Genomic DNA, 13,506 nt, shown 5'->3' with positions numbered 1-13,506 from the left:
CTCCCCAGCATCAACACCTCCCACCGATGGTACCCTTGTCACCTGGGATGAACCTGCACTGACACATCATTATCACCCAGAGTCCAGAGTTTACATTAGGGCTCACTCTTGCTGTTGGACATTGTGTGTTTGGACAAATGTGTATTGACAAGTATCCATCATCATAGGGTCATACAGAGTGGCTTCACTGCCCTAAAAATCCCCTGTGTGCTACCTCCCTCCCCCCAACCCCTGGCAACCACTGATCTTTTTACTGTCTCCATAGTTCTGCCTTTTCCAGAATGTCCTATAGTTGGAATCGTACAGCATGCAGCCTTTTCAGATCGAATTCTTTCACTCAGTAATGCATTTATGTTTCCTCCATGTCTTTTCATGGCTTGATGGCTCCTTTCTCTTTAGTGCTGAATAATATTCCATTGTCTGGATGCACCACAGTTTATTTATCCATTCATCTGCTGAAGGACATCTTAACTACTTCCAAGTTTTGGGCAGTTATGGATAAAGCTGCTACGAACATCTGTGTGTAGGTTTTTGTGTGGACATAAGTTTTCCACTCATTTTGGTAAATACCAAGGGGTGTGATTGCTGGTAAGAGTATGTTTAGTTTTGTAAGAAACTGCCCTTCATTCCAAAGTGGCTGCACCATTTTGCATTCCCACCAGCAATGAATGAGAGTTCCTGTTACTCCACATCCTCGCCAGCATTTGGTGTTGTCGGTGTTCTGGATCTTGGCCATTCTAATAAGTGGGTAGTGGTATCTCGCTGTTTTTAAAGTAAAGCCTTTTTTTTTTTTTTTTAATTTTATTTATTTATTTATTTATGGCTGTGTTGGGTCTTCGTTTCTGTGCGAGGGCTTTCTCTAGTTGCGGCAAGTGGGGACCACTCTTCATCGCGGTGCGCAGGCCTCTTACTATCGCGGTCTCTCTTGTTGCAGAGCACAGGCTCCAGACACGCAGGCTCAGCAATTGTGGCTCACGGGCCTAGTCGCTCCGCGGCATGTGGGCTCCTCCCAGACCAGGGCTCAAACCCGCGTCCCCTGCACCGGCAGGCAGACTCTCAACCACTGCGCCACCAGGGAAGCCCCTCGCTGTTTTAATTTGTATTAACTGGTGACACATGATGTGGAGCGTCTTTTCACATGCTTATTTGCTATCTGTGTATCTTATTTGGTGAGGTGGCTGTTAAGGTCTTTGGCCCATTTCTTAATCGCGTTGTTTGTTTTCTTATTGCTGAGTGTTAAAAGTCCACTGTAGGGCTTTCCTGGTGGCGCAGTGGTTAAGAATCCGCCTGCCAATGCAGGGGACCCGGGCTCAAGCCCTGGTCCGTGAAGATCCGACGTGCCGTGGAGCAGCTAAGCCCGTGCGCCACAACTACTGAGCCTGCGCTCTGGAGCCCGCGAGCCACAACTACTGAGCCCGCGTGCCACAACTACTGAAGTCTGCTTGCCTAGAGCCCGTGCTCCGCAGCAAGACAGGCCACTGGAATGAGAAGCCTGTGCCCTGCAACGAAGAGTGACCCCCACTAGCCACAACTAGAGAAAGCTCACGTGCAGCAACGAAGACCCAATGCAGCCAAAAATAAATAAATAAAAATAAATAAAAATATGAAAAAAAAAGAGTCCGCTGTATATTTTGGTAACAGTCCTTTATCAGATGTGTATTCCCCCCAATCCCCAGTTTCACTGAAAAATAATTGACACACCTCACTGTATACGTTCAAGAAGGTGTACAGCGTGATGGCAATTCACATACATTGTGAAAGGATAACAATAGGTTAGCATCCGTCGTCTTGTATAGATACACAGATGTGTCTTTTGCAAATATTTTCCTCCCGTCTGTGGCTTGTCCTCTCATTCTCTTGACAGCTGATGTATTTTTAGCTTTACAAAATCCAGAAAGTAGAACAAATAAACAAGGAGCACTTCTGGGAGCAAAGTTCCCAAGATGTAGTAGTTAAAAAAAAAAAAAAAAAAAAAAGACTTGAAGGCAGGGCTGCAGGGCTGCGAAGGTCTGCACCGAACGAGGCAGCCGGCTCCGATGGCTGGTTTCGGAAGGCTGCTCCCTTCAGAGAAGAGCCCTTGTGCCCCAGCAGTTCCCGGCCACCTGGGAGCCTTAGTTGCCAGTGCAGAGGGTCACCGGGTGTCGGGATAGACTCGTGCAAGAAGGGAGACATGGTTGGTGGGTCAGTATCTGGAGTGTCTCACTCATGAGAGTTTAGCCCTAAGCTGCGGGTCCTTGGAACTTGGCTCTCTTGATCCTCATATGGGATGGGGCCTGGGAATCTGTATTCTAAACACCACCACCCCTGCTCCCCAACCCAGACCAGGGATTCTATCAGGCAAACTCAGGAGAAGCTGGCTATACCAACCAGGTGGCCACCTACCTGACTGCATTTGCCCACAGAGAAGGACACAGACGTGGTCTCCAGGGCCCAACCGTGTGGAAAGCTCTGGACCTGCCCCACAGCACAGGCCCGTCTGAGCCGCCCTGCCGACCCGCACCCACATCAACGGCAGTCGGTTTACCAAATACACAAAAGAAATATAGTTTATTTAGTTTAAAATAGCAAGACTTTGGCCTTGACCCAGACGGTCAGGGTTTGCATTACAATTTTGCACGTGCACAAAACCTCCCACGATGCCATTATGCCGAGACGGGAAGCCTGCAAAAATGTTCTTTTCTTGCTGTGGACACAGGCAGAGCTCTGTCTGCACCCTTAACCCCGGGCCAAATCATAACCTTTATTAAGAAACAAAAACAGACAGACACACTCTGAAGCACAAAGAGGCAGAAAGTGTTTAGTAAACCTGAGGAAAAGACCAAGGTTCAGCAAGTGCCTGAGAAGAAAGGCGCTGGGGACTGAGACGCAGCCCCTGTTCAGGCCGAGGTCACACAGCTGTGCCCGGGCGGGTGAGGGTGGATAAACATTAACTACACTGGTCGAGAGAGAGAACCCACGGGGGCCCAGCCACGTGTAAAAGGAACGCACTTTCGTCTGGCTCTGATCCGAGGCAGGAGACCCTCCTGGGCTTCATGAGGGTGCTGTTTGCAATGCTCCGGGCACCAGGACGAGCCCCTCCCCTGCCCGCATGTGTCCGCCACTCGCAGTAACATGTTCACCCGTCTGCAGAGACGGGGTGGGGAGCAGAGGGAGGGAAATGGAAATACTCAGCAGCGGCACCTCACAGGTGGATTGAGAACGTGAGGGAGGCCCGGGCACACGGAGATGTTCTTCTCTGAGCCCCGACTCCCTCTGCGGGTGTTTTCCGGCTGCAGCCGGTCCGGGGAAACCCAGGTCTCAGGCCTGTCCTTAGGGGCCATGCCCAGCGGGCATCGATGTTGCACCATCTGAGCCAAGGCCTCTGGGGCCCCCTTCAGAACAAGAGGTATTCGAGCATCATTCCCCCAGGGCCCATACTCTAACTCAGCCGTGAGTCATCTTCTCCTTTGCAGCAAGCAACTTCCTGAATTTCTGCTCCATTCTAGAAGCTAATGTGAGGCTCTTTACCAGCTAGGCACCCGTGATGAGCTGTAAGGTCTTTGGGGGAACCCCAGACTCCCCTCACGTGGGCCACTCATGTAAGGGGACCGCCTTACCGACAAGTAGCTTTCTGTAGGGCAGCCCAGAGCTTTCTTTGAATCCTAAAGGGATGTTCACCTCTTGCTGATTTTCATAAAACCTTCTTTTAAAAAGGGAACCCAAAAGGAGCGTTTTGGACCTAGTTCTGTAGAGGACTATTCCTTTCAGAGTCTCTTCCTGTTACAGATTTTGCTTTTGAGAGTAAAAGAGGAATCAACAGTAGGGTGTGGCTTTGGTTTTAATCCAGAACCCTTTTACAGGTTCAGAAAATCAGTTTTGCAGAGTTCTCATGGGACCCAAGGGAGGGGCACCTATCGGGTTAATTGCACTTTTCTTCCCCAAGGCCCCCGCAGGGTGACAGTTACACCTCCCATTCTTAGCCAGTGGCTTCTGTGATTGAACAGAGAAATTGTTTTCTGACCTAAGACGAAAGGGTTGGTGGAAGAGTCATAGGTTATAGAGATACGGATGCTTCTTTTAAATCCTTTTTCTTTTAAATCACCCCATGATGCATGCGTCACTCTCCCCAACCAATCCCCCAAACATTCACCTTCAGGGAGGAATCAGTATTTGGGTGTTCCCTGACCCTCTGGTCACCTTTCCTATAAAAAATTAACCTAGGAAGTGAATGAGCCAGATCCTTCCCCAACTCACCCGTTTCAGTCTTTACAAGAACAAACCCAAGTGACAGTGGGGCGTCTGCGGGGACTTCTGCAGTGGCCTCTTCCTGTCCTGTTCCAGCCCTTGCAGTGGAGGAGGGACCTGCATTTTAATTTTAAGTGCCTGGGGGAGACAGGAGTCTGGATCCTGGCCTCTGCTTGAAACTCAAACACAATGCATACATCAAGGGCTGGCAGCCCGTGGAGAGAATTGGGGATGCCCCAGGAGACCAGGTGCCCCGAGCAGCTGTGTACAGCTGTGCTCATGCTGGTCACCGGGGCGGGGGGAACCTCCTGGTTAAAGGTAACTGGCCCTTTCGTTGACCTGCAAAGTCATCCAAGAAAAGCCAGGCTCTCAGGGGAATCTCAATGCCCTGACAATCCAGGAATCTGCTCCGTGATACCTCAGTGGGGGCCACGTTGCTGGTACCCCCTGACATTTTCTTGAGGACGGGTGCACAGTGTACATATATCTCTGTGTGCTTTTCCCACTGGTGTGGGTCCCTCCAGCTGTAAACAGTGCTGTGTGGTCACGAGGCCGACGACGCCCGGACCGCAAGGCAACCCGGCAGTGATCAGCTACCACGGGTTTCCCTGAAGCTCAGTGCAGCCCTCACGCCGACGAGTTCCCCCGCGTGCAGAAGGACGTGGTGTGAGGGGGACGTGCTTGAGGGTAGAGGAGGTAGACAAGCTGAGTCTGCGCTGCTCGCCACGGGGCTCAAGAGCTTTGGCAGCCGAAGGCTCACAGCGCAGCTGACGTCCCGCTCCCTGCAGAGGGGACTCAGCGCCGCCGGCAGCACCCAGGCACAGAACTAGGAGGGGAGCAGCTCGGGCGCTTGGAAGTTCATCTGCGGCCCGCCTGGGCCCCTGAGACTCGCTGGTCTTGGAGGGCGCAGAGGCCTTGGGGGGCCCCCCGGGCTCTCGGCGGCGGCAGCGGAAGGCTGAGAGGTGCAGCAGCAGCAGAGAGAGAGGAGCCGGGTCCGGACGGTGTGGGTGCAGAGGACGAACATGATGCAGTTGGCGCCCCCCTGAAAGGTGTTCCCGATCCCCTGGCAGGGAGAAAGGAAGAGGCGTCAGCGACAGGGCCGGGGCGGGCCTGAACAGCACACGCAGGGAGGCCGGGAAGTGCTGGGGACCCAGGACCCGGTCCTCCACCCCTTGAAGCTGGTCTGCGGGGGACCCTGGCCACGTGGGCCTTGGGCTGAGCACCGGGCAGGCCTGGACTTGCAGGCGTGTCCCCGGGTCTTCTGGGCTGGGAAGGACTCAGGGTCAGTCAACTCTCCCGGGGCTACTCCTAGGCCACTGGACAGCAACTCAACACCCCCGGGCTGCCCCCGAGCCATGCTGACCTTCCACCGTCTCTCGTCAAGGCTCCCTGTGGGGCAGAGCCCCCGGCCTGCCCGCCCTGCTGGGGACAGGGACCTGACCCTGCCGACCCCGCGGTGGGGCCGGGAGCCGCGAGGGCGGGGGCGGGGCGGGGCGGACCTACGTGCAGAACCACGAGCACCGGCGTCTGCACTGCTGCAGAGCCACAGAGGGTCAGGACGAACCGCACGGTGCTCCAGACCCGGAGGCAGATGAAGATGATCGGGATGAGGACCAGCTTCTTATCGGCCGCGGAGGTGCGGCGCCGGAGCTGGTGCGCCTGGGACACGAGGGGCCGGTACTCGGAGAGAGCCTCATGCTGGGCGAGGAACACGTAAAGCAGACGTGAGCGACGGGGCCCTCCCGCCCCCTCCAGGCCCCTCCAGCCCCCTCCAGCCCCACCGCAGGCTGCCCTCCCCCCGGGACGCGGAGGTCGTGAGCCGCGCAGTGCCTGACGCCGGCAGCCCAGGTTCCCACCTCTGCCCCGTCTCCTCCATCCACTGCCGGCTCCACACCCCACGTGGGTGTCTAAAGCACGCCGGAAGCTTCTCAGGTCCGAAACACATGCCTGATCTCGACCCCCAGCCTGCTGCATGCTTCCCCATCTCAGCTAAGGGGAGCTCCGTCCTTCCAGCCGTCCAGGCCCCAAACTTGGGAGTGGCCTTTGGTTCCTCTCTCTGTGCGACAGCTCACGTCCGATCCATAAGCAAGCCCTGCAGGCCCTGCCTTCAAAACAGACCCAGACCTGGATGTCCACTGCCACTGCCACCAGCCTGGTCCAAGCACCACCACCACTTCTCTGGAGAGTTGCCACTGCTTCTTCGCTGGTCTCCCTCTATCGCCCTGACCACCCCACCCCGTCCCCACTGCAGTCTTACTCTCAACACAGAAGCAGTGTGGCTCGTTGAAAACCTAGGTCGGATCAAGCCAGTCTTCCACTCAAAGCTCTTGGTGTCTCCCCATTTCACACGTTCCTTACGATGTCCCCAACCCTGGTCTAGCTCTGACCTCATTCCTGCTACATACCCCCTGTTTACTCTTCTCCAGACACACGGGCTTCCTAATGCTCCAAACATGTCAGGCACACCCCACCCCAGGGCCTTTGCACAGGCTGCTCCCTCGAGCTGGAATGCTCTTCTCCAACCGTCTATGTGGTTCACTCCCTCACCCTCTTCAAGTCTTTGCTCCAGTGTCGCCTTCTGGATAAGGGCTATCCTGTCAACCTATTTAAACTGCAAAGGTGTTTCCCAGCTGGTCCTGTCCCCACCTCCAGCTCTTTATCCTTGTCTGCTTTTCATAGCTCTTACCATCCTCCTTCCTGGACGCCATTCACCCTCGTTTATCAGGCCCATCGCTCATGATCCGCCTTCTCCTCCAGAAGGCAAGCCCCGCCTGTCCCCCGGCCCTGCTGTGTCCCCCCACCCCGCCGGCCTGCCCCGCAGCAGGGGCTCTGCCCAAAGCTGGGGCAGGAAGAAGAGGTGAGCAGCTGCCAGCTTTGGTTTCCCCGCTCCTCGGAATGCCCTTCAGTGACAGGAAAGGCAGTTCCAGATCACAACCGAATTTGTAAAAATAGATGAAAAAAACACTGCTCCATAACAAAGATGCGTTTTTGAGCCTGGCCTTCTGTGGGGGACACTGAAGGCGCAGGTGAGGAGAAGAGCCACACCCCTTGGCATCTCTGGCCACCCAAGCTGCTGCAGCTCACCTGCTCTCAGAGCACCTGCTTCCTCCCCGGGGCCTTCAGCACCCAGAGAACGGCACCACCCACCCCCTCCAGGACCACACGGGTGGGCGGGGGAGCCGGGCACTAGCCGGGCGCTAGCCAGGGCTGCTGGTCCGCTCTTCCTCAGGGCAAAGCTCACCCAGTTCATTTATTTTTAGTTCTCCCTCCTAGCTAGAGGCAGGGAACGACCCGCACATTCTCACCTCCCTGCTCACTAGTATTCCTTTTCTCTGGAAACACCCGGCAGAGTTGTAGGAGAGGACCATTCTCACATGGGGGGGTCAGCCTCACAGGCAGGGCCCCAGGCTTCCTGCCCCCGCTACAGGAAGGGCAGGGAGGAAGACAGACACACGAGGGACTCCCCTGGCGGTCCAGTGGTTAAGACTCTGGGCAGGAGGGAGAGCTGGCGGTGCCAATTTAAACTCTGGTGGTCAGGGGGACTTCCCTGGCCGTCCAGTGGTTAGGACTCTGTGCTTCCACTGCAGGGGGCACGGGTTCGTTCCCTGGTCAGGGAGCTAAGATCCCGCATGCCCCTCAACATGGCCAAAAACAAACAAACAAACACATGAAAAGGCAGCTGGGGGAGAGCATGGGGAGGTCCTGGGCAGAGCCTGGTGGGGCTCCTGGGAGCTTTCATCGGGGAGCCCGGAACCTTCCCAGGGCAATGGAAAAGAGGAGGTGAGAAGGGCAGCCCCGGCCCAGGCAGGAGACCAACTAAAAAACCCTAAGTAGACAAAGAGGATCTCAGACCCATCGCTAAGCCCTGCCAGCATCTCTGTCAACGACTCCAAGCTGAGCCAGAAGAGGGCGGCAGGGAGGGGTGAGAATCAGGTAAATTTTGGAGTAAAAAGAGAGAACCCAAAGTGTGCATCCCACATACAGGGTGGGGGTCAGGTGTCAGACAGCTGCAAGGAGCGCCTTACACTCTTGGAAATGACCGCTGAGCCAGCAGCACACCCGAAAGTCGAAAGTTGGGGACATTCTCGCCTACAATTTCAGCCTTGAAAACTCAGAGCAAAAAAGAAACACAGGCACCACACCAGCAGAATAAGCTTGGAAGTCTATCCCCAGAGCTTTCACGAGGTTACTGCTCTAGCCCCGTTTCATCTTCCATTGTAATTACACTTCTGCCTCCTCCTAGGAGGGCAGGATCCATGCCTGAGTTCTCATTAGCATTCCCACCGACACACAGAGCTTTTGTGCATAGTAGATGCTCAATAAAAACGCACTGAATGAATGGTTGAGCGGACCAACGGATGGGCTAATCTGAGGCTTCTGGGGGTAGCAGTTTGCTTGTGGCTAGGAGAAAGCCCATACTTTACATGTGCGGAACCGGTAGTCCAGAGCTAAGAACAATTTGGCCAGATTATCAGAGGGAAACCATTCTTTCCTAGAACTTCTGGCCAGAAGTCTAGGAGACTTCAGAGCAGCCCAGCCTATTGATTTATGAATTCCTGAGAGCCTGAAAAGTCTACCACTTATAATATTTTAATCACCAAGGAGAAAGAAGTGAGTTATTTGTATCGCTGGTTGTGAAAGTCTGTGGCCTCCCCTCCTCAGGGGCATGCCAGTTCAATTCTTATTTGGCTACTGTTCATCTTTCAATCAAATTCCTCTCCAGGTTAAGCGACCGTGGTGATCTGTCCAGGAGGGGGCAGTAGAGAGCTGTGGCCCAGAACACAGGCTGAGCCCGCAGTCTCCTTGGTTTCACAGCAGCTCACTCTGAGTTGGGCGAGTCTGGGGAGTCCCTTAACTTCGGTGAGCCCCCGTTCCCTCATCCACAAACGGAGGATAACAGGACCCGCTCCCAACAGGGTTGCATAATTAGCAAACCAGACAACCCACGATGCTTATTAATTCAGTGCACGTCACGGTGCCTGAGGCACAGCAAACCCTCCGTCACTCTGGTCGGTCACCAGTCCTGTCCCCTACAGCAGCCAACCCCGATGCCGGGACACAGGGGCCACACAGAGCTCTGGGCCGGGGCCCCGTGGCGCACCTACCGCTCTGTTGATGTGCTTCCGGATGAGGAGGTAGAGCACGGGCAGCATGACGTAGGCGAGCATCTCCCACACCTTCCCGGTCAGCAGCATCCACAGCACGCGGTCCTCCGCCTCCAGGTCGATCCAGCACCAGCCCACGGACACATCCGAGGCGTCGTAGCCGATCTTCTTTAGAGTGACAGCCGCCACGGTGATGAGCAGCGGAACCCCCCAGCTGAGGAATAAGGAGCAAACGGGAGGCGGTGAGGTCAGACCCGGCTCCCGGCAAAGCCAGCGAGGGCGAAGGGACCGGGATGCTGGGTAGGCAAGAAGGACGGTGCTCTCCCAAGCATGCAGCAGACAGTGTCCCTGGAGAAAGGAGGGGCGGGAGTCCTCAAATCCCCCAACCCAGCCCTGCTCTGCCCAAGCCCTGCCAAGCCCTGGACGCCCTGGCCTCCCACCTGGACAAACCCTCCCAAGCCCTCGGAGGCCGGGTTCTATTCCAGAATTGCCAGGCTCCTCGGAGATTGGCGCTGGGATGCTGTGGCATCGGGACGGCCGGCTCCTTCCTGCACCGACGGGCCTGTGCACCGGCCCGCAAACGCCAGCCCACCTGGCCAAGCCTCATCTACACACCCCGCCAACAGTCAGGCCCCCTTGGCCAGCCTGGGCCCAGAGGTGCACACACTGGTGGCTTGGGGATGTCTGGGTCCCGTGCACCCGCAGCAGGAACTAGAAGAGGGGCCCTGGGCTCCGGGCGGACACATCTACTCGGTCCTGAGCCCTCCTTGCTATGGGAAGGGGCGGGCACTGGCAAGGGTCCAAGGGCGCCCACTAAAGCACAAAGCCTGGGGCGGGGGCCCCCTCTCAGTGCAGTGCTGGGCTGACTTTTCTAGAGTTTACTGCAATGGCGACACAGCTGGGATTAGGGCTGAGCCCCAAGGCCCCTCCCCAGTGGTCCCCGCACGAGTCTCCTCGCCAAGCCTTTTAAACCAGTCAGGGGGACACACAGGAGCTATGTGGCGGCCCGGCAGGGCGGTTAAGAGCTTGGACTGCGTTGCAACAGGCTGGGTCCGAGTCTCGGCCCTGCCCCACGCGGCTGCAACACATCCGTGTTTTTCTCCACAAAGTGGGGATGATCACGGTGCCTGGAGCAGAGCATCGTTGTTGGTTGTCACAAGAATAAACTCATCAGCGTTACATCCAGCATGCGGGACAGGGTAAGCGTGTCCGCATTTACGACCAATGTTGTCGGTGAGGCTTGTCCCCAGGTCCCAGGATCCGGGCCTGCGGTGTAGCCACCAGGGATGCACGAGGCCTGCGTGGTCTCTGCCCCCAGGAGGACACACGGGCCTACGTGGTAGGTCAGCCGCCCAGAGAACAAGCAGTAAGTAAACAGGATAGTGTCATCAGGAAAACGTTTAGTTCAGAAACTGGTTCTGTCTTGAGGGCTCTGTGTAAGGAATATCGACTCTTTCTGAAAGAAGGTCATAGAACAATGATGAGGCCACAGTTGCACTTAGTCTGTTACCAGAACGAGGCTCGAAGGCCTGTGATTTTATAAGGTTCTCCAAATGCCGCAGAGCTGGGGACGAGGCAGGACAGGGATGGCGAGGAAAGGGAGAAAGTCCGCTTCCTGGGCCCAGGAAAGACTTGGTACCTCCTCCCCTCACTGGCCTCTGCAGGAGGGACCAGAGCCTGGGGCGGGTCACTGGGCGCCACCCTCAGCTCTGCCGCCCCGACAGCCCAGCAGAGGCAGAAGCAGCACGTCCTCCCTGAAGTCACAAGAGCACGGAAGGGGCCAAAACCCCACAGAAATTAAAGGATGGTGGGGACTTGCCTGGTGGTGCAGGGGTTAAGAATCCGCCTGCCAATGCAGGGGACACGGGTTCAAGCCCTGGTCCGGGAAGATCCCACGTGCCGCGGAGCAACTAAGCCCGTGCACCACAACTACTGAGCCTGTGCTCTAGAGCCCGTGAGCCACAACTACTGAGCCCACGTGCCGCAACTACTGAAACCCACGTGCCTAGAGCCCGTGCTCCGCAGCAAGAGAAGCCACCACAGTGAGAAGCCCGCACACAGCAACAGAGTAGCCCCCGCTCGCCGCAACTAGAGAAAGCCCGCGCACAGCAAAGAAGACCCAATGCAGCCAAAAATAAATACATAAAATAAATAAATTTATTTAAAAAAAAAGGATTATGAGAAAGGTACCAAGTTACACTTCAAATGGCTGGAGTGTGTCTATTTTAAATGTTTGTGCTATGCAAAGTTATTGATCTGGTGAGTTAATATATATTAGTGTCAAACCAAAGGGTTACCATTTTAAAACTCACGCCATCCTGGGATTTTAGGACAACACATGTCAGCTATGAGCTCCATGAGGCGAGGGCCATGTGGGTTCACTGCTCTATCCTGGCATCTACACCAGTGCCTGGCACATGATAGGGGCAAAACTAGGACCTGCTGAATGAATGAATGAACGAATGAATGAACTGAATGAATGAGTGAATGAAGTTTGAACCAAGTGACTGAGACAGACTTTCCCAATTTACTCCTTAAATATTCACTGCAAGGACATTACTTGCAGTAAGGAGGTGAAAGGCTTTTAAAGGGCTGCACCGTAAATCCTGAAGTTAGAGGTGGGAGAGCAGTGCTTAGGGACCAACACCCAGCAGGACTGGAGCCGAGGATTCCCACCCCGGCGGGAAGGGAGAGCACAGGCTTGGCGGGAGGAGGCAGCTTCTTTCCCCCCTCAGCATCCCTACGGCCCCTGGGGACCACAGGGTGACAGCCCCACGTTTTACAACTTTAGGTCTGTTGTACAAAAGCTACCCAGTGATGTATTTCCTCTGTGTTACTGGGGTGTGCCTGGAGCTGAATCTGTGATGGAAAATAGCCAGAGGGAAGACCAAATAGATGGCTTTGAAAGGGCTGAGCATGTGGGTTGATCAATCAGAGTTGCTGTTTGAACTCAAGCACAGACAGCAGCTCTGCTGAGGCCAGAAGCTGCCTGGGGAGGTACCTGAGTGGAGGTGGAAGAAAAGGTGACCTCAGAGAGCAGTGGGAATGGAGTGGGAGGGATGGCCTAATAACCCCGCCAAGCAGGCTCCACCAGACTCGTAATTTACAGGTACAGACAATGGTGTGCTGGTGATGTTTTAACATCAGAAAGACATCTACGCACGTGTGTGTGTGTGTGGGTGTGTGTGTGTGTGTGCATACACAAACATAAACTGATTATGAATTTTACTGATATAAAGGATGTGGGGCACACGATTTGTAAATAATAATAAAATACACAATACTCCTTATCGTACATCCCACACAGCCAATTGATTCTCACAGGAGGCTTCTGCTGATTTTTGCGGAACTCTGGTATCTGCAGCCAACCTGTGGTTGCACTCAGCCAATGAGAGTAGTTCCGTGATGAGAAGGTGGCTGATGTTTCCATTTTCCTTAATGACTAAGGAAACCTCATTAAGTTTCAAACCCTCAAACTCCAGAAGTGAAATGAGGAAGACCTGGGGGACCAGATGAGAGCTGGGACTTCACTGGGTCGACTTGACATGAGCGACCTCTCTGTGGATCGGGTAATACTTTTCCAACACTGGAAGAATGTTTCTTCTTTTTTCCTGCTCTGGGACATGGCCCCTTCTCAGCACCTCCCCCTGAAATATGCGGCTTCCCACCTGCCCCGACATGGCTGCCGCCAGGGCTTAAGTACAGAGACAAGAAACACTTTTGCATTTAATCTTTACTACTAACATTTTCTCTATCACTTTTTTAAATCTAGAACAGGGGTCCAGCAAACTAGGGCCCTCAGGCCAAATCCAACCCAGTCTGTTTTTTATTTATTTATTTTATTTTAAAAATTGGAGTATAGTTGATTTAAAACGTTGTGTTAGTTTCAGGTGTACAGCAAAGTGAATCAGTTATACATATACATATATCCACTCTTTTTTAGGTTCTTTTCCCATATAGGTCATTACAGAGTATTGAGTAGAGTTCCCTGTGCTCTACAGTGGGTTCTTATTACTTGTCTTATACACAGTCATGCGTATGTGTCCATCCCAAGCTCTCGATTCAGTCTGTTTTTTAAAATAAAGTTTTACTGCATACAGTCACACTGACTGGTTATATATCATCCATGGCTGCTTCCCAGCTACCAGAGCTGAGCTGAGCAGTGGCATCGGAGATC

At 54.4% G+C, this 13,506-nt stretch overlaps 1 protein-coding gene across 1 annotated transcript in view; it reads right to left on the bottom strand.

Moving 5' to 3' along the window:
• The window catches only part of SLC2A5 (solute carrier family 2 member 5), a 63,634-nt gene that overhangs the window by 37,408 nt on the left and 12,720 nt on the right, over positions 1 to 13,506 (bottom strand). Inside the window, exon 2 of the mRNA XM_082390703.1 lies at positions 9,330 to 9,543. Within this exon, the coding sequence (XP_082246829.1) occupies positions 9,330 to 9,543 (214 nt within the window). The remainder of the gene's footprint in view (positions 1 to 9,329; positions 9,544 to 13,506) is intronic.

This window comes from Balaenoptera borealis (assembly GCF_965194805.1).
Source record: "Balaenoptera borealis genome assembly, chromosome: 1".
Lineage (NCBI taxonomy): Eukaryota > Metazoa > Chordata > Mammalia > Artiodactyla > Balaenopteridae > Balaenoptera > Balaenoptera borealis.
Note: the sequence above shows the minus strand (reverse complement) of the source record. Positions and strands in the feature narration are given on the sequence as shown.